At 42.9% G+C, this 20,000-nt stretch overlaps 2 protein-coding genes across 5 annotated transcripts in view; both read left to right on the top strand.

Moving 5' to 3' along the window:
- Positions 1-15,855, top strand: part of lamb2l (laminin, beta 2-like) — a 62,515-nt gene extending 46,660 nt beyond the window's left edge. For all 3 annotated transcript variants that reach the window (XM_084068546.1, XM_084068548.1, XM_084068547.1), the window contains exons 18-35: positions 1,511-1,631; positions 2,455-2,647; positions 2,875-3,018; positions 3,313-3,544; positions 4,432-4,595; positions 5,082-5,306; positions 5,917-6,131; positions 6,509-6,605; positions 7,022-7,400; positions 8,169-8,353; positions 8,886-9,133; positions 9,655-9,870; positions 10,243-10,387; positions 10,630-10,837; positions 11,500-11,641; positions 13,033-13,209; positions 13,785-13,950; positions 14,921-15,855. In XM_084068546.1, coding sequence (XP_083924672.1) covers positions 1,511-1,631; positions 2,455-2,647; positions 2,875-3,018; positions 3,313-3,544; positions 4,432-4,595; positions 5,082-5,306; positions 5,917-6,131; positions 6,509-6,605; positions 7,022-7,400; positions 8,169-8,353; positions 8,886-9,133; positions 9,655-9,870; positions 10,243-10,387; positions 10,630-10,837; positions 11,500-11,641; positions 13,033-13,209; positions 13,785-13,950; positions 14,921-15,054 — 3,391 coding nt within the window. In that variant the 3' untranslated portion in view covers positions 15,055-15,855. The remainder of the gene's footprint in view (positions 1-1,510; positions 1,632-2,454; positions 2,648-2,874; positions 3,019-3,312; positions 3,545-4,431; positions 4,596-5,081; positions 5,307-5,916; positions 6,132-6,508; positions 6,606-7,021; positions 7,401-8,168; positions 8,354-8,885; positions 9,134-9,654; positions 9,871-10,242; positions 10,388-10,629; positions 10,838-11,499; positions 11,642-13,032; positions 13,210-13,784; positions 13,951-14,920) is intronic.
- Positions 15,856-18,220: 2,365 nt separating this feature from the next.
- The window catches only part of lamb2 (laminin, beta 2 (laminin S)), a 61,425-nt gene continuing 59,645 nt past the window's right edge, over positions 18,221-20,000 (top strand). For both annotated transcript variants that reach the window (XM_084068550.1, XM_084068549.1), the window contains exons 1-2: positions 18,221-18,361; positions 18,633-18,700. In XM_084068550.1, coding sequence (XP_083924676.1) covers positions 18,670-18,700 — 31 coding nt within the window. In that variant the 5' untranslated portion in view covers positions 18,221-18,361; positions 18,633-18,669. The remainder of the gene's footprint in view (positions 18,362-18,632; positions 18,701-20,000) is intronic.

Raw genomic sequence — 20,000 nt, 5'->3', positions numbered from 1 at the left:
AGTTGATGGGCTTTACCCAGGGTCCGTCCACACCTACCCTGCCTAGTCTTGTTTTCATGCTGAATGACTAAACAGTGTGACTTACAGTCCCTCCATGTAGTTTTTAACCTCTTTTTTGCTGAAAATAGCCGATCTACAAGCTCACAACGCGTTGCAACGCGAAGCGTTGTGAGCTTGTGGATTGGTTATTTTTTACGAACGTTCGCCCCGGGACAGGGATGCTAGGGTTCATGTGGTGAAATTGTGTAACGTCTACTTCTCTTTGCACAAAAGGGTATTATGCTCATTACACCTAGCCTTTGCCACTCCTTTGTTGATGCTACATGACATCACTGGCTACTTGTGAATAAAAGCTGAGCTTTTATTCACTTTACCTTTTCTTATTTTGGCTTTGTTATCAGAACTCAAAGCACAGTTGTCCCCCACCTATCTCCAGCTCTTTAGTAAACAGAAAATACAATTTCAGGTCGCATACCAATTTCATCCAATCAAGATAATTCATCAGCTTCAATTTTGTAGTGTTCCAGTTTCAATCTTCTCTGCTCATTGATTTTGTCTCATCACTTCCAATTTCACTTTTTTTATTCTGTATTCTGTATTCTGTATGTATCACCTTGATTGGATGAAATTAGTATCTTGCCCTCAATAGTCATTTTCTTTTACAAAAGATCTGGAGAGTTCTTACTTAGCAATTGAATACAGAGCTATTTAACACTTAATTGAACAACAACAACAAAAACGCATACATTTCTGGGTTCTGTCAGCATAGAAAAACACTTTTTGATGTTTCTATCATTTATTTTTCACCACAGTTCCGTTATCCATCTATCTACAATTAAAAACATGCTACTACAGTATGTAACAACCTTTGTAGATATCTTTATTGGATTTAACATCAAGGCCAGTAGAAACCTTCTATATAATTAACTGACCGTCTGTTATTTAGCCTTAAAGTCATCTTGTGAAATCTACTGTATATTACCATGTATTTAGACCCAAAACAGCAGGAAATACTATAACAGTAGCTCACTATGCTAATACCTTAAGTTTTGAAGTTCACATTTCAACCTGCTGAAAAGCCTTTCAGGCTCTGAACTCATCTGGAACTAAGAGCTCCACACCCGCCCAGATCTGACTGATTCAGCAGACCAAAGCCCTCTATCTTTTTTTCATCTGTCCCACAGCCAGGACCAATTAACAAAGTGACCACAAACACAGCAAGCGAGGTATAAGCCAGAGAAAGAGGAGTTTGAGGAAGAAGAAGAGGGGTTCCCCTTTGGCTAAATAGTAGCCTAGATGTTAGGTTTGCCATGTGGGAGACCCGGGTTAGAATCCAGATATTTACACTTCCTGGGCCAATGGTTACACGTGCTGGGCCATATGCTGGTCACACATGCTGGTTACACAGCTCCCCACAAATCTTAAACTAGATGAAGCAGGTATAGAAAATGCCTCAATAAACACATTGGATCCCAATGCTGAATGTGTGTTCATGTGTCTGCTCCTCTAGATACATCCAGATGCCCAGACCTTTCTGCTTCGAGCCCAGCAATCGTTATGTAGTGGCCATCAGGTTCCAGCGTCACGGCGTCTCGCACAGACACCTCACCGCTTTCATCCTCATTGACTCGGTGAGTCCACTTGCCCTGCCTTCTTCTTTCACTCCATCTGCCGTACAATCGGTCCAATTCACGCTTCAAAAAGGAAGTCATTTTCCAAGGACTGCTTTTCCAAAGGCTTGGGAAAACCCTCAACGCATTGAAGCGCTTTAGATAGGATCACAACAGCTTGTAATTGCCATAGTTGTAGTGACTATGCTGTTGCTAAGTTGTGAAGAGGTTTACAAAGAATGAACAATGCAGCTTGACTTGATTACTGAGCTGAAAACCCTGCGGTTATTCACCGTATGGATCATCTTGAATACTGTAGATGTTTGTAACAATGAGCATTCTCCACATTAACTTATCCTTCTGCATTCTGATAGTTCAGCTTCAGACACTCTGATTGTTGCCCAGATACTGCCACCTAGTGGTCATAAATATAAATGCATATTTTACATAAATTAAGCATTGGGAATTCAGACCTCTAGCTTTACTTATTTTTTGCTGTGTTAGTATTAGTTTTATTTTCTTATGCTACAGTATAGAACTTAGCATAATCAGCATTTCCAGATGAAGCCTGTAGAGGAAGCAGGCACCCAAAGTCATATTAAAATCTTTTCCTGTATGAAGGTCCTGTATCGTATATGTGTCTTTGAACTGCTGCCCTGTATTTTTACATGATACTTTAATGACCTGGTAAGGTTAAATAAACTTTGTTATCCCAGCATCCCAACATTCCTGGCAAAAACTCTGGATTGTTAATTATTGGGGAAAACGTGGCAGTTAATTATGTAACGTCCCTCCAGATGGCAGACTGATCTCCATAACTCTAATCTGCTCTCCTCCCCTTCAGCTGGTCCTGATCCCCAAGTACACCGAGCTCCCTGGTTTACAGGGCAACGCGCCGGAGGCGGAGCAGCGACGAGACGAGATGATTCGCTACATGTGTGTGGATTCGTTCATGATCACGCCCATGCCCGCCCTGGCAGAGATGTGCTCTAAACTCATCTGCAGCATCTCTTCCATCATCCACGATGGAGCTCTACGTAAGAGGAACTCACAGAGGAACAATTAACCCATTCAATCTCTGTCATTTTTAGATTTCTTTGGGCTATTCAGAAATAGCAGATATACAATCGAATAGCCAAAGAAATCTAAACTGACAGCCATGGGTGCCCGGATTGAATGGGTTAAACTTTGCACTTACTACATATTGAAAAGTACATTTTAGATCAAATCAAGATAAAAAAAGTACAAATCGTTTTCCCTCCAGCTTGTCAGTGCGACCCACAGGGCTCAGTCAGTGCTGAGTGTGATAAAGTCGGAGGTCAATGTCGCTGCAAACCCAATGTGATAGGTCAGCGCTGTGACCAGTGTGCCCCAGGAACCTATGGCTTTGGGCATTATGGTTGTACAGGTGAGGTGCTAAGTTACTAACTTGCTCAGAAATGTATTACATCCTACATTGTCACCCAAAGACATGACAAAATCTAACTGACTCAAAGAAAAGAAAAAATACATATATATTTCTTATTTGATACCCTCTGTTTTACTCAGCTCAGTGGCCTTGTGCTACTGTCCGCCCTAAGATTGGGAGGTCTGGGTTCATGAAAGCAGACAGTACACAGTCAAATCCGGATTGTTAATTTAACTCTTACTAAGTATAGAGTTTTTTTCCCCCCACCCCATTACTGTCCCTTCACTGCTCCAGCCTGTGACTGTCACTCCGAGGGCTCTCTTAGCCACCAGTGTGACCCAGTGACGGGCCAGTGCCCATGCAGGACGGGGGCCACAGGACGCCAGTGTTCAGAGTGTCAACCGGGCCAGTGGGGTTTCCCTAGCTGTAGCCCCTGCCAGTGTAACGGACATGCTGAGACCTGTGACTCACACACTGGGGAGTGTACACACTGCCGGGACTATACAGCCGGACACCTCTGTGAAAGGTATGAATGAATGACTGCATGAAGTGAAAAAAAGAAGGAAGGAAGGAAATATTTAGTTTACTTTAGTTTACTTTATTTGAAAAGCAAAAACCTTACACAACAGGTAAGGTGGCCGAGACTATGTTTTGCCCCCTGTCCGTACGCGTGTGTGTGATCAAAGCAAAACTGTGCATGCACGCACACACCCTGGATGTCAGAGCAGAACCTCTGCCCCAAATGTTTCAGATCGGCCTGTTATATTGTCACCAGGAGACCATTTTTTGCACAATTCTTTTCATTATTGTGCGTACAGATTTTGTATTGTACACAATGTTTCATATTCCATCCTGATTGGCTAAGATTGGCTTCCAAAGTTTGCAGAAGTGGTCCATTTTGAACAAAATGCCTCAAATCATGAACGCAGCGCGATTGCCGTGAAACTTTCTTCGTACTAGGCAGAGAAATGCCACCCTTTTCACATTGGCCAGTTATAGCGCCACAAGTTGGCCACAATAACCTACCTGACCTGTGCCCCGAGGAGCACTTTTTCTAGTTACCATTGTGGTCCTCTCACAAGCAACAACTAATATTAATTAAAACCAATTTACAACACAATACAAGGGAGGGAAGGAGGAAGAAAGGAAGGAAGGAAGGAAGAATGCATGCATGCATTATTAAATAATAATTGAGTGAAACTAAAAGTTAAGGGAGTGTTAAGACCTAATTACAACCAAAATGCACTAGCATGTAGCTCATGACTAGTCAAGTTACTGTAAGTCAAGCTTTATTTGTATAATGAAAACTTAATACAAAAATCATGTACATTTCTGTTCAGAGAAAATAATCCAACTCATTCAAACCTGGGCTTGCTGATCAGAATGATCCATCCTCCCTGTGCTTTGTCTCAGGTGTGTGGACGGGTTCTTTGGGAATCCAGTGCTGGGCTCAGGGGAACATTGCCGGCCCTGTCCCTGCCCTGGAAACCCAGGGAGCAGTCACTTTAACGGGGACACCTGCTTTGCTGACCACTCCTCCAATCAGATCATCTGTAACTGCAGACAAGGATATACTGGTGAGACCCTCACTATAATACATCCATGTCAGAGATGGACTGACAGGGTCATATTGTCTAAGTGTATTTAACTTTGTATAGTTGTATAAGATGTTAATTAACAGTTTACTTGAGTGCCTGTCAAAATGGGTAATATATTACAATGATCTTTTAACCAGTGTACTGACCTGTGCAACGATGTATTCAATTCACAATAATAATGTGTAGCAACTTGATGATGAACATGATAACATGTTCATTCAAAGTTCATTCAGGTGAATAATGTCTCATCCACTATTATGTGTTTTTACCGTGTGGTGCCTAAGGGACGAGCTGTCTAGAAGAGCGCTTGTCTGTACTGTATGTCCCCCGTATGTTATGTATGCCCCCAATTTTTCAATTAATACAAACAATTCAAACATATAGATGAGATTGCTGTGAATTATGTGTGTTGTGTTGTGTGTGTTGAGTGCAGAGGCTCATTAAAAACCGACCTCTGACCTCCAGGTCCCCGATGTGACCGGTGCGCCCCCGGTTACTATGGCAACCCCGAGCAGCCCGGCGGGCAGTGTCGCCCGTGCGAGTGCAGCGGCAACATCGACTCGCAGGACCCTGAGTCTTGTGACCCCCGCACCGGCCAATGCCTGAAGTGTCTGTACTACACAGATGGCGCCTCCTGCGCCCACTGTAAACAGGGTTACTTTGGCAACGCCCTGGCCCACGACTGCAGGCGTGAGTGACCAGAATGAACATGCTTTTATGTCATACATTCTTCTGGGTTTTGTATGGGTTGTGTGGGAATGCAACAACCATTACTTATGTACAATAGATGAAAGGAATGAAAGGAACTGAATAATGGTACGACCAATTACCCAATTAGGGTCCATTTGGTTCCATTTGTACACTCTTCAGCGTTAAATCAATGATTTTACTGTGTAGTTTCCAATAGTTTGCTTTAGTTTGCTTTTAATACAATAAAATCATTTATTATTATTTTCTGTGTCAACATTCAAAAACCTAGCAAAGACTTGGGTTTAATGCTTTAGCACATATATTCTACAGATCAGCTATTTTTGCATTTTAGAAAAAAAACATTTAAACGCCCGCCTATTATGACATGCCCTCAATAGGGACGCCAGTTTGAAAGATTTTAACCACTTAAACCCTATATTTGCCAAAAAATAGCTAAATCTACAACTACTTACTGTAGATATGCTATTTTTGGTGAAGAGATCTGGGGAAAAAGCGTACCAAGTACAGCGCTGACCCCGGTCAAGTTTACTCTTGACCGGGGTATGGAGAGTTAGCTGTTTTAATACTTCTGGCCTTGTCTCCATGTCAGGCTGTACGTGTGTGCCGGCTGGAACCCTTCAGTCGTACTGCAGTGATGGACTGTGCTACTGCGACCGGCAGACCGGTGCCTGTCCCTGTAGGGACAACGTGGAGGGCCCAGGGTGTGACCAGTGTGCCCCCAACCATTGGAATTATGGCCAGGAGAGAGGCTGCGAGCCCTGTGGCTGTGACCCACAACACGCCCTCGGCACTCACTGCAACATGGTACAGTAGACCAGTGGTTCTCAAACCTTTTAGAATTCAAGGACCCCCAGTTTGCTATGCATTGGGCCACTGAACCCCCATAACTCTGAGAGTGCAACCAAATGGACCCTAACCATTTGTACACTCTCAGAGTTAAAGACGTAAGGCTCCGTTTGGTTCCTAACTAGCAATCGTTTAGCTGGATCCTCCTTAAGGACCCCTGGGGGTCCACGGACCCCACTTTGAGAAACACTGCTGTAGAAATTTTGCTGACAAATGACAGAGAAAAAAGTCTCTGTCACTCTTTCTGACTGCCTACAGTATGGCTATCTCTCTTTCTCTCTCTCTCTCTCTCTCTCTCTCTCACAGTAATTATCTGTTGTTCTTCTCATCTATAGTTTACAGGCCAGTGCTACTGTAGTCCAGGCTTTGGGGGTAAACGGTGTAATGAGTGTGAACAGTTCCACTGGGGAGATCCACGGTTGCGGTGTGAAGGTAATTATTCTAAAATGTGTGTGTGTTTTATTCATACAGCCTTTTATTTTTTGAACACACATTTCAAGCCCCTGTTGTCAAGCCCTTATCTATATTTGTTTCAAGTTGTTAGAACGTTACATTATTGTGAATTACCTCAACCTTGCACTGACAGTGTCTGCTAAATGCCTAAACTGCATACAGTATTGTAATTTAACTATTACTAATGATTTTTGTAGCTTATGTTCTCATAGCAAATCAACGCATGTATTCTTTTTTGTTTTGTTTAACCATCGTTGAACCGGGCACATCTCATCTCATTCTCGTTTGCTGTTTAGTATTTTTCTCACTTCACTCTTCTGCCCTCGTCATTTCTGTCATATTATTGATTTCTCTGCCCGCCACCCACACCACCTCTACCCTCCCCTCCTCTCCAGAGTGCAGCTGCCACCATCTGGGTTCTGAGACGGCCCAGTGCGACCGTGCCACGGGGGCCTGTGAGTGCCGGGAGGGCGCGGCGGGCCGACGCTGCGACGAGTGTGCGCGCGGCCACACGGGCGTCTTCCCCACGTGTGTCCCCTGCCACCCCTGCTTCAAGCTGTGGGACGAAGCCGTGTCCCAGATCAGGAGGCACCTGGACCGCATACGGGCCACGGCCGACAGGATTGGCGAGAGGCCGGGCGAGTCGACGGGCATCGGCAACGCCCGCCTCCAGGAGCTGGAGACGAAGCTGAAGCAGGTCCAGGATCTTCTGGCCGCTGGTGGAGACAGCGACCGGATACACCAGCTGATCGGACAGAGCATCGATGACCTCAGGTGATGTACTGTAACAGGACTGTATCACATAAATGGGATTATATGACAGCAATGTAATGTGATGTGATTGCTTGAATGAAATGGAATTAATTAATTGATTATATATCCTCATATGCCTCATTACATATATTGCTGTTGGGCAGAAACCTTGTTGCGTTGTAAGCTTGTAGATTTGTTATGTTTGCTATTTTAGATTTTTAACAGCATGCAATGCGGGTCTACAAAGAGACTCAGCACTAGTAATTTCTCAACATATTCTCAACATGTTTTCGATCATTGGCTGTCCTTTAAGCCAATGGGGATACTTTCCAATACTCTGAACGGGCGGTCTCGTCCTCCCAAGCTATGGTACTAGACACGCCTCTCGCCTCTATGGCTACTATACACGCCTGCCGTCGGTTCAAATCGCTAGTATATATATATATATATATATATTATATATCGAGTAATATATAGGACAAAATTTTGCATGCCGGTATACATGATCTTGTTTTTTTTTATGTGAAAGTGGTTAAGTCTGTCTGTGGGTTTTATAAATGTTGAACCAATGAAAAGTACTAACAAGAGGTTGTGACTAAATAATTACATTGGATCCATTGGGACATGGGTTATTTTTTCCATTTCCTGAAAAGTAACCTTTTTGGACATGTGGACAGGTTTCCAGCGACGATATACGGTACAATCCAGTGATTTGTCTCAGATGTCACACTACGCGCCTCTCACCCTCCTGTATGTGTGCATGTATGTGTTTGTGTGTTAATACTGCAGAGCTGAGATTGCCCTGACGGACGGTCGTCTGATGAGCGTGGTCCAGGAGCTCAACGACGTAACAGAGAGAGACGGGACACTGCGGAAGACACTGACTACTATGGAGGGAGACCTGAGGGACATCAACAGCACCTTGGCCCATAAACGTAGACAGCTGGAGAACTACCTCACCTCAGGCTTCAACGGTAACTGAACTGTGGACTGGCATCAGTCGATTGCAGCGGGACAGCCAGATCACCTAACAAAGTGTTCCTCGACCCAATGCCTCCTTCCACATCACGCTGGATGAGCAAATGCCTAAAATGTACACTTGTGATTAATGGTTCACGCACCATCACAATCAATCGTCATTTGTTCTTTATTTCTTTCTTTCTTTCTTTCTTTCTTTCTTTCTTTCTTTCTTTCTTTCTTTCTTTCTTTCTTTCTTTCTTTCTTTCTTTCTTTCTTTCTTCTGTTCGTTTGTTTCGTTTGTTTGTTTGTTTGTTTGTTTGTTTGTTTGTTTGTTTGTTTGTTTGTTCGTTTGTTCGTTTGTTCGTTTGTTCGTTTGTTCGTTCGTTCTTTCTTTATTTCATTTGTTTATTCGTTCGTTCGTTCGTTCGTTCTTTCTTATTTTCTTTCTTTCTTTCTTTATTTCATTTGTTTGTTCGTTCTTTCGTTCTTTCTTTCTTATTTTCTTTCTTTTTTTCTGTCTTTCTTTCCTTACACTTTCCCTCACAGATAAGTTTGAGAATGTCAAGAAGTACTTCCGGGAGTCCATGGAGGCAGAGCAGAGGTGCAACGCCTCGGTGTCTGGCCCCTCCAGCCCAGTGGGGCAGTCAAAGGCAACACGCAGGCGCGCCGAAGGCCTGCTGGACACCAAGAAAGACGAGTTCCTCCGCATGGTGGCTGCCCACAAGAAATCAATGGATGAGCTGAAACACAAAGCACACGATATGAATAAGAAGGTCCATCACCTGAGTCACAAGGTAGGGCTCCTCCAGTTCTACGTCTATGTGTGCATATGGGTGTATGTGAGCATGTATGCATCCTCCTTCTATAGGTGGGCCCAAACGGTCTCAAATGTGGGGTGTGTGTCTTAATGACCCCTTGGTCGCATTTTGAAGGTACCTACGGTTTCCGAGAACCGAAAACCGGGTCTGAGGAGGAGGTACAGATTCAAGGCTTTCCTGATAGGCCAATCAGACCCCTCAGCTTGACTGATAGGCCAAGCTGAGAGGCATGACGTTTGTGCAGAGCTTCGTGTGACGTTTGTGTATGTCTGTATGTCCAGCTCAAAATGTTTGTGCCCAGCTTCGTGCTGTATAATCAACAAAGGTAACAGCGAATGGTCAAGGTAAAAAAAAGCCCAAACTATCCTAGTTTTCATAAATAAATACACGGTATACTTTCATTCATATATTTGTAAGATTATGAATCTATTTTTGATTGACGGTAAAAAAAAAAAGGTGAGGTCCATGGCTTATAATCCGTCCTCCTCCCCTCCCAGGTGTGCGGTGGTCATAGCAATGCCAGCGCCAACGGCAGTTGCCCAGACAGCCCCTGTGGTGGTGCGGGATGCCGTGACAGCCAGGGTCAGCGTCTCTGCGGCGGGGAGGGGTGCAACGGCACGGTTAGCACTTCTCTGACCGCCTTGAAACGAGCCAGGGACGTCACCGACAATCTGACTGCTGCTAGTGAAGAGCTGCAGCGCATGGCCAAGAAGGTGTGTACAGGATGTGTGCTGATGCTGGGAAACCCGTTGTCGAAGTACAACAAAAAGTTTGTCATTGACGGTAAACACCATGCAGCAGAAATGTTTTGGACTGAAACAGGGGCCATGATTTGGATGGGTTTGGATGGGCTCTTTTTATCCATGTCTATTCCACTTTTATATACATTTCTATTGTGAGTAGTTACAGTCAGTATGCTTATTGACAAAGAATATTCCTTTCCAATTTTACCAATTAGTTACCAAGTAACTACTTGGTAAGTATTTACCGGTAATCATTTGTGCCACACGTGGATGATAACACTTTTGAGTGTTATCATCTCTACTGGTCTAAGTGTCTCATCTCTCTTGGTGTCATGTCTCCAGCTGCAGGACGTAGCCTCTCTGACCCAGGATGTGAAGAACCAGGCCAGGGACACGCTGGACAAAGTCCGGAGGACGAAGACCCAGTTTGAGGACTCCAACAAGAAGCTGAAGGACTTCATTCAGAAGATCAGAGACTTCCTCACCGGTAGCCAGATGGTTTTTCATCATCTTCTGATTACAAATTAAGAGAATCCTGATTAAATATGCCACAGTATTAGAGTGTCAATCACAGATCTATTTGAAATTTTACTTTTGAGCATTTCTTTGTTTATTGAGTTCCTTTTCGTAAATTGAAATAGCAGGAAGTAGGCCGACAACCGTATGATCTTGTACAGGCAATAATAATGACACCACTGTTAATCTCTTCTTTTCTTCCTTCCTGTCCAGAGGAGGGAGCGGACCCAGAGAGCATAGAGAAGGTGGCCCTGCAGGTACTGGCCATCACTCTCCCAGTCAACAGGACCAGCCTGGACAAGGTGGTCCAGCAGATAAAGGACAACATGGCCAACCTCAGCGACATTGAGGGCATCTACAACTACACCTCACAGCAGCTCAACAAGGCCAAGGACCTGCTTGATAGGGCCAAAGATGCCAAGTGAGTGGGAGGGAGGGTGTGAGGCAGAGAGGAGGAGGCAGAGAGAGAAATGGAGAGGAAGCTTGATGATGGATGTAAAATGGAATATGTCAGAGCTCAATATAACTGTTAGGTATAAGGTATAAGTTCATTGCATATCCAGACCGTGTCAGCTCAAAAAGGTCTGGAGGAAAATAAAATGGGATAATAAGACCTTGGAAATCCTGAGTCATCAATTCAATTGACACCACTGGTTAATTTTCTCTTTCTCTTCGGGTAACGGCTGGCTCCACCTTAAGTTTTCCGTAGTGTCAGTTTGTTGGTTAGAATTACAGTATGACTAGACCTCTGTGAGCTTTATGGCATGCAATTCTGGTGAGATGTAGTACAAGTAGGAACAAGATTCCAACATGGAAAGCACAGTGGGACAATAAACAGAACAGGAAGGAAAGAATTGACTAAAGAGGGAAAGGGGGAGGGGCATTAGGATGTAAAAAACTCTGCCAATGATCAGAAATGCACAAACTGCCAATTAAAAGAAAGCAAATGTTATACTGGCATCCTGTGAGAGGGAGGGACGAATATTATAAACAAATTGCAAAAGAGGTAGCAAGATATTATTTCTTTCATCTATTATGCCTTGTGCTGTTATAGCAGACCTCTAACGGACTATCTATGTGTAGGAGGAGAGCAGAGGGGGTGAAGGACAAGGCCAACTCTACCAAGCAGGCATTGGATGAGTCTGAGAAGGCCATAGAACAGGCGAAGAAAGCCCTGGAGAATGCACTGGACAATCTCAACAGCACACGCAACGCAACAGCCACGGTACAACATGCTTTGAAGCATTTCTATGGACCGCATCTGTGTGTGTGTGTGTGTGTGTGTGTGTGTGTGTGTGTGTGTGTGTGTGTGTGTGTGTGTGTGTGTGTGTGTGTGTGTGTGTGTGTGTGTGTGTGTGTGTGTGTGTGTGTGTGTGTGTGTGTTTGTGTGTGTGTGCGTACCCTATTATGGGGTACGCGGTTTGGCGTTAGGTGGGTGAATTGACAATTTCCGGAGGTGAAGTGGTGTGTTTTTGGGATATTTGGAAACTTGCTGTACACCAGTGTGTGTTGAGAGATACGGTAGGGGGGGTGTCGTTTGCAAATCAGTAGTGCACTGCAATTTTGGGGTCAAGGAGTACATGCCTCTTAGAGGGGCGTGGAGCTGTTGTTATTTTGTGTCTGTATAGTTTATTTGGGAATGGGAATTGGGCTTACAGGGTGAACTGGGATTAAATGAGAAACACTTCTCATAGGACCAGTGGCAGACATATTAACTGCATTTGTTACTTCCTCCCAAGAACGGTTTACATCATCTGCTCTTGGCAGTCTGTTTTAGGTGCTGTAGATTTGTTGCTTGACTACACTCTGCACCTCCCAGTCAAGGACATCAGTTTGCCCTTGGGAGAAATTATATTTCCAAGGCTTTTCTTCGAAGACCCTGTAAACATTACCAGTATGGCGTTGCACTGAGCGCAGGGTAATGAAAATATATCATTTTATTGTTTTTTGATTTAATCCACCTGGAACAGAACCGCTGATAATATATTCAGTCTAAACCAGCACACCTCGCCACTTCGCTGCAGGTACTCTACCCTTCTCCAGTCCATCACCACGCCGTTGATTGCGCTTCACGCCAGTTCCCCCGTTTCCCCAAACGAACACCCTGTGTGTGTGTGTGTGTGTGTGTGTGTGTGTGTGTGTGTGTGTGTGTGTGTGTGTGTGTGTGTGTGTGTGTGTGTGTGTGTGTGTGTGTGTGTGTGTGTGTGTGTGTGTGTGTGTGTGTGTGTGTGTGTGTGTGTGTTGTCTGTGTGTGTGTGTGTGTGTGTGTGTGTGTGTGTGTGTGTGTGTGTGTGTGTGTGTGTGTGTGTGTGTGTGTGTGTGAGTGTGTGTGTGTGTGTGTTTTATATCTTTTCAAATGTTTTCACATGTTTCACATCATAGCCTGTCAAAGTCTTCTCTATTCTTACAGGGGAGGTTCCAGGGGGTACCCAGCAAGCCCTTAAGCCTTATTTTATTTTTATGCTATTTTTGAAAAAATCTTGACAGATGTTGACAAAATGTGCAGTTTTTCGGTTGCCTGGCACAAAATAAATTTTGGGGCCCTTGACATGGACATGTTTTGAGAACCACTTAAAGATTATGAACTGGTTTATGATTATGATTAACTCACCTTAGGTGGAGGAGAGGCTGCAACAGCTGGAGGACAAGCAGATGGAGGCCATGATGCGTCTGGCCAACCTCTCCATGGGGGTGGAGGCGCTCCGCAACAAGACGGAACGGAACAGAGAGATGGCGAAGGAGGCCAAGGCTCTGGCGAACAACGCCACGCATTTAGCCTCCACGTTGAAGCATGTGAGTGAGTGTGCAAGGGATGCATGGTGAAGATGTAGGACTGTGTGTGCATGTGGTTTTATCATTGTGCGTTGATACTGTACTATACTGTATGTGTGTGGTTATGTGTGTGTGTGTGTGTGTGTGTGTGTATGTGTGTGTGTGTGTGTGTGTGTGTGTGTGTGTGTGTGTATGTGTGTGCGTGCGTGCGTGCGTGCGTGCGTGCGTGCGTGCGTGCGTGCGTGCGTGCGTGCGTGTCTTTTCTCAGTGCCTTTGTGTATTATGAGGCCGACAGTCTTTAAGCTACAAAAACAAGTTGAATAGCGATTGAGAATTTGTTTATCATTATTGTAAATGCCCATAATTGAGAAAGGAAATATATTTGATTTATTATGATATGATTTTATTGTCTTGTGTTCTCAACACCAGTACTTGAAATGCTATTTTCAATATAACATTACCTACCGTGAAAATATTGCTCATGATATTAAGAGTGTATATATATTTATGGAATATGAAGATAACGCGTTATGAGTGTGTGTGGTGATTTGGCCCTCACATTGATCTCCTACGTTGGCTGTGTCCTCTCACACCAGCGTCTGAACGAGACGGAGGGTCGCTACCGTGAGCTACAGATGAAAGTGGACTCTCTAGGTGGGGAGTCAGGGGGCCTGGGCAGTGTCAACCAGAAGGCCAAGGACCTCAAGAAAGAGGCAGAAGATCTTCTAAATAAGGCCAACAAGGGCATAGACCAACTCAAGAGTGAGTGCTGCACTACTCAATGCAGGGGCGTGCTAAAATCTTTGGGACCCTTGAGGCCTTTTTGGGGAGCTTTTTAATGTTTTTTTTGGGGGGGTCTTTAGTTATGTTATATCAAATTCACACAATATATACATTAGCCTGCCCTACATGTTTTATGCAGTGGTGTGTTCTAGTTTTTTTTTGGAGGGCATACTATAATTATTCCCTTCCACACGCACGGCACCTGCACATGCGCACACGCATGGTCGCCAAATGAAATAACCACTCTATCGTTAATTAATTCATTAATTAATCGTTAGTTAATGTGTGAATTACTTCAAAACTCCAACAGCCAACGGTCATTATCACCTCAAGACAATAGTCACACATAAGCCTTCACCTTAGACGCCACATTATCACATGAAAAAGGCTATTTGAACTAAAGTTTACATTCTTGCTGCCCACAGCCCCTCCTCCTGCGTATCAGATATGCTTTCTTGGATGTTTTTTGGATGGCTACGCTTGGCTATGATTTTTTTCTACAGGTCACACTACGTATATAGCGTAACACTGTAGAACACACCACTGGTCTTATGCTAATGGAAGCAAGATATTCCACAATAACTTGGCCCATGTTGTTACTGAAGTAACTGACTAGAATGCACAATACTGTCTTTACCACTACTTCAGATTGTTGCCTCGCCAATATTAAGTAAAAGTCTGATGTTCTCTAATGGCATGCCAGTCTATACATTTGTTATACAGGACATTGAAAGAATGCAGATAGAAGTTAGTTTTACTGTATTTAACATCCTCTTACAGTATGCTTCACTTACCACAGTATTGGATGTGTGTTGTATTCATTCGTTAGAATCGTTACAGTTTGAAGGGATTCAATCCTCATAGCGTCACCGTCATACCGGTGGTCCCTATTTTAAACTTGGATTCCATGTCCTGAAGTTGGTGCTGCTGTTGTTTTCTGTGCTTCCAGAGCTGGAGAGAAAGTTCAAGAGCAATGAGCAGCGAATGCAGAAGCAGCGAGACGAGCTGGCCGAACTGGAGAGAAACGCCACATTGGTACAGAATGAGATCCGTGAGCAGGTGCACAAGTACAGCAACTGTTAAGGTTATTTATACTTCGTTGTACAACCGTGTCGTACGACAACAATGAAATATAGCTTTGTACCTCATTGAGGTCGTACGATGCGGTCATACGATGAAGTATAATAAATGTGCCTTTAGTGACGACGTCCCCGGAAACCGGGGCTCAGTATTTACCGTTTGCTGCTGTAGTCCTTCATTCCATGGCAAATACTTACTACTGATGCTGTGACTGGGTAAGAAAAACGACTGGGTAAGAAAAACTCCCTTGAAAAAAAGAAACACAAATCACTGGAACCTCCATTCATTCACTCACGTTTCTTTTTTTGTTTCGTTTTTTTGTTTTACAAACTTAAGGTTTTACCAATATGCTGCCAACCACATCAGAGATGCCTTTCTCTGTTCATGTACTGTATTAATGTTGACCCAAGGATATCCACACCACCAGGTGTCTATATCTTTAAGCTATAAAAACAGAATTTATTATTATTGTATATGTCCATAATTGAGTTTCTGAGATAATGTGAGGAAATATATGACAGTATGCTATGAGGAATTTGAAATTTTGACCAAAAGCTCTTTGATTTCTTTTTTTTCTGTTCTCGACCCCAGAACTTAAAAAGCCACAATACAACATTCCTATTGAGAATATATTGACAATGATATGACCGGAAGAATGAACTGACAGATATCACTGTTTATTTTTGTTACAAAATATGGTTAAGTCAAAACAAATGTGTACTTCTATTCTTGTAATTAAATCCCATTCCTAAATATAATTGATAGATATTGAAAACAAATAAATTTCCTACATTTTATATACTGTTTCTGCATTTTGAGGTCCATTTCATTTTAACATGTGCATTTGTTATTATTACTGGGTGTGACTGGATTGTTATAATCTCTCGCCACATGGGGGTGCCTTTGAGTCAGAATGGTAGAGGAGACGCTGTACATGCAATGCCTACCTTTCTCTTTCAGTCTCCCTCACTTCTTTGTCTGTCTGTTTTTCTGTCACTGTCTCTCTTTCACCCACGTTTCATCTAGTGCCGTATTCAGGGCTCTGCCTCCGAGGTCTAAAATGTGTGTGGTGCAATGTGTGTACCTCACTGTCTGTGTGGACTGTGGAAGGATTTTATATTGAGCTGCATAGCAGCATGTTGGCCTCACTGTGCTTTTGCTGTGTTCTTTCTCAAATTGTGACATCGTATTTCAGACAACATTGAGGAGAAGCCATTCCTTGGCTCGTTATTACATCTCCACATTAAATCCTAACATTTTTGACCACTAGACATGCTTGTTCAGTTCTTGGACAGGACAGGATCATTTCCCTCTCAATCACTCTTCACTGTAGATAACGCTGACTCATTCCCATAACGTACCTTCTCACAACCAGTAGCTAAAGTAGGCCTATATTAACCACTTAAACCCACTTAAACCCCAGCATCCTTATAGTGTGGAAGGCTTTCACAGAAAACAGCCGATCGACAAGCTCACAACGTGTCGCAGCGAAAGCTTTCCCTACAATAACAGAAAACAGAAAAGACACTAGTATAGAGCCGTGAGGGACTCCAGTCACCCATATGGGGTTTAAGTGGTTAAGGAGCTATGCCATTATCTGTTCCGCTCTGGCACTGACTCCTGAACGCCAAACAAAGAGACGCTGTCCTCATACAAGCTAGGGGAATGTGTAATAAAACAAAGAATTACAACTCTCTGCAGGAGAACACAGGCCGCCAATAGTGCTGCTGACCAAACAACTACAGTACAGCACAAAGTGGACAGAATAACAGGTACCAAGGGTTGAGGCAGATCACATGCACCTGTCTGTGAAGTGAAACATGATGTATTACATGTCCCTCCATCTGCTAGAAATATTGTATGACAATGCTCACAACAAGTCCAGTCTTGTGTATTATGAGCCTATAAATCATTATGGGAATCGTTCCAACCACCTGTTAGACAGTGGTTGATGTTTGGAGTCTGGGAGGATAGACAGAGGATCTGTGCGCGTTCATGGATTGTTCATTGATGCAATCAAAGGGAACCTAATCCCGTCCACCGCGGGAGCGCGCATTCCTGCTCCGATTGCGCGCACACGCTCTCCCGACAGACAGAAGAGGTTCTTCCAAAAACCTGCGGTGGAATTAAAAGTATTGAGGCTACTCCTGAGGAGGATATGCTGATTCCTCCATCCATGTCCATATATAATCATTCCTGACTAGTAGCCTACTATATGTTTGATAGGTGGGCACCAAGGAAGAGTAGGCGGTGTTGAATTGGCAATTTTCCCCAAAAGGTAAAATATATATATATATATATATATATATATATATATATATATATATATATATATATATATATATATATATATATGGAAAATATTTGTATGTAAAGTATGATTAGAACATTATACAAATTATTATACAAATTGCTACGAAACCTGTATCCAGTCATTTTGGGGCATAAACAAGAAGTTGAAGGATACATGAGTCTGAAAATGATATACTATTTTTTTTTTTTACATTTTGGTCAAAATAGTCAATTTTACATCGAGGTGCATGCATAGTGCAAAAAATTTGAAAATAATGATAAAAGCTCAAACGTTGTTCTTTATCCTCCTTTGTAATATGATACAAACTGCTATATTGTCCAACGTGTCCATTCTTTTATCCACAATCATGTTGCAGGTGTCACATATCCTACGCCACCTGTGCATATGACGCTATCGAAAAGAGAAGACTAAAAAGCTGAGTTTATTATTTGTCAGTCACTCAGGCTAAGCAGCAAAACCTCACATAAGTAATTACTTAGCTTAAGTTCGTCTATTTTTGACATGATACATACCGTTGTACGGTTAACAGAAGCAGTGGTGTAAAGTAACAACGTACATGCTGTACTTGAGTAGAATTTTTAGGTAGGCCTACTTACTGGACAATTTCCAAATGTCAATACATTAGGCAAATATTGTACTTTTACTCCACTACAATTAGGCTATTTGAAAACTTAACAGAGTATTTCTACATGGTATCGATACTTTTACTTAAGGATGAAATGTGAGTACTTCGTCCACCACTAGAAAGATAAACAAAGTTCGTCTATTTTCGGCATAATGCACCGTCGTACGGTGGCCTGAAGTTTCACTGGAGGGTCCGTTCCAGTTCCTCTCTAAAGTCCATGGCAGGGTTTCCACAGCAGAGATGGCAGCAGGAGAGCGGTGGCTACACTTCAAATAATACAGATATTCTTCACTGCACTGGCAACTCTGTCTCCGCACCAAGTGGACCAGGGCGCACATAGACACAAAACTATCAAAATAAACGACAAAACGGTGAGCGTTTTTTTGTATATACACCTGATATAACCGTAGCTGAGCGTACCGGTTTGATTTAGCGCTACCTGTTGAATCACGCAGGCTACTTGTTATTAATCCGCATGAAACTTTACTTAATGTGCGCACTTCTCTCTCTCGCTGTATGACACTAATAAACTGCGGGTTGGATGATAATACATGTCAGTGATTTGTTTTGCCATTAATCTGACATTGTCTACCAGTAAAATAAATGGCTTTAATATATTTATAATGACATTGCATTTCATAGGGTGACTACAAATCGACGGACTGATGAACGTACAGCCATGCACGCGTCACTGCTGATATTTGTCTGTGGTAAGTAAGAGCGCTTTGAAGCAGTGGTGTAAAGTAACTAAGTACATTTGCTCCAGTACTGTACTTAAGTACAATGTTCAGGTATGTTTACCTACATTTTCAATACTTTTACTTCTACTCCGTTATATCTCAGAGGCAAATATTTTTACTCCACTACATTTTTTTTAAACTTGAGTTGTCATTTTGAAGATTGTGATTATTATTACAAAACATACATTATAACCACTTCAGCCCTATATACATTTAAGCCATTTGAAAAATAGCCGATCTAGATCGGCTATTTTCAAAAGATTTGTATACATTTTTATACATTTGAAAACTTGTGGAATGGGACATTCTGCATAATGAGTAGTAGGCTACTTTCTACTTTTGGTAGCCTACTTTAAGTACATTTTGATACCAATACTTTTGTACTTTTGCTAAAGTCAATTTTGAATTCCAGACTTTTACTTGTAACAGATTATTTCTACATTGCAGTATTGATACTTTTACTTAAGTACAAAATTTGAGTACTTTTTCCACCACTGCTGTTCTGTTGCGTTAATAAATCCTCCTCTCAGAATCTGTTAAAGTATCAGCCGAAACAGCAAGGCTGTCTTCACGTCACTGGAACGTCTAGGAGTTTCTATAACCCAAAACATGACAGCTACAATGATAGGATTAAAGCCAAGTTGTTCTATGAATCATGCTGGGTGTAGGTATTTCTGTCTGTCTATAGAGTTGTAATATCACGCTGGGTTTCCTAGTTGTATGTAATGTCATAATGTCACAGTTGTTACAATATTGTCATAATGTAGCCTATATACTGTATACTGTATACCTAAAGACAGCCACACAGAGCCAGAGAAGACATTCTCCTTCAGACAGTAGCAGACGTTATGGATGTGAGGGTGATGGGAGTGTTGGCCTCACATCTTCTCTATCTCTCTCCAGAGATAAGATAGCTGCTGTTTCTTTTTTAGGGCCTCGGTTCCCATCCGGCTTAGGTCTCTCAGGTCATGCTACAGTTAAGAGATACCCCCCCCCCCCCCCCTCTCTCTCTCTCTCTCTCTCTCTCTCTCTCTCTTTCTCTGTGTGGGTGGTGTTGCTCTGTTTACGGTTGTCTTAAAACAGCGCAGCTGAATCCGCAAATAGAGACCTACAGCACTGCGGAAGACCCTTCTTGGTGTGTGTGTGTGTGTGTGTGTGTGTGTGTGTGTGTGTGTGTGTGTGTGCGTGTGCGTGTGTGTGTGTGTGTAGTTTGTGGGTAAGAGAAACAAAACAAAGTCAGGCAGAGGTAATTTTTCTGTCAGGATCCAAA

This window comes from Gymnoscopelus microlampas (assembly GCF_963454915.1).
Source record: "Gymnoscopelus microlampas genome assembly, chromosome: 10".
In the NCBI taxonomy this organism is placed as follows: domain Eukaryota; kingdom Metazoa; phylum Chordata; class Actinopteri; order Myctophiformes; family Myctophidae; genus Gymnoscopelus; species Gymnoscopelus microlampas.
The sequence above is the reverse complement of the archived record's forward strand: the minus strand, read 5'-3'. Positions and strand labels throughout refer to the sequence as shown.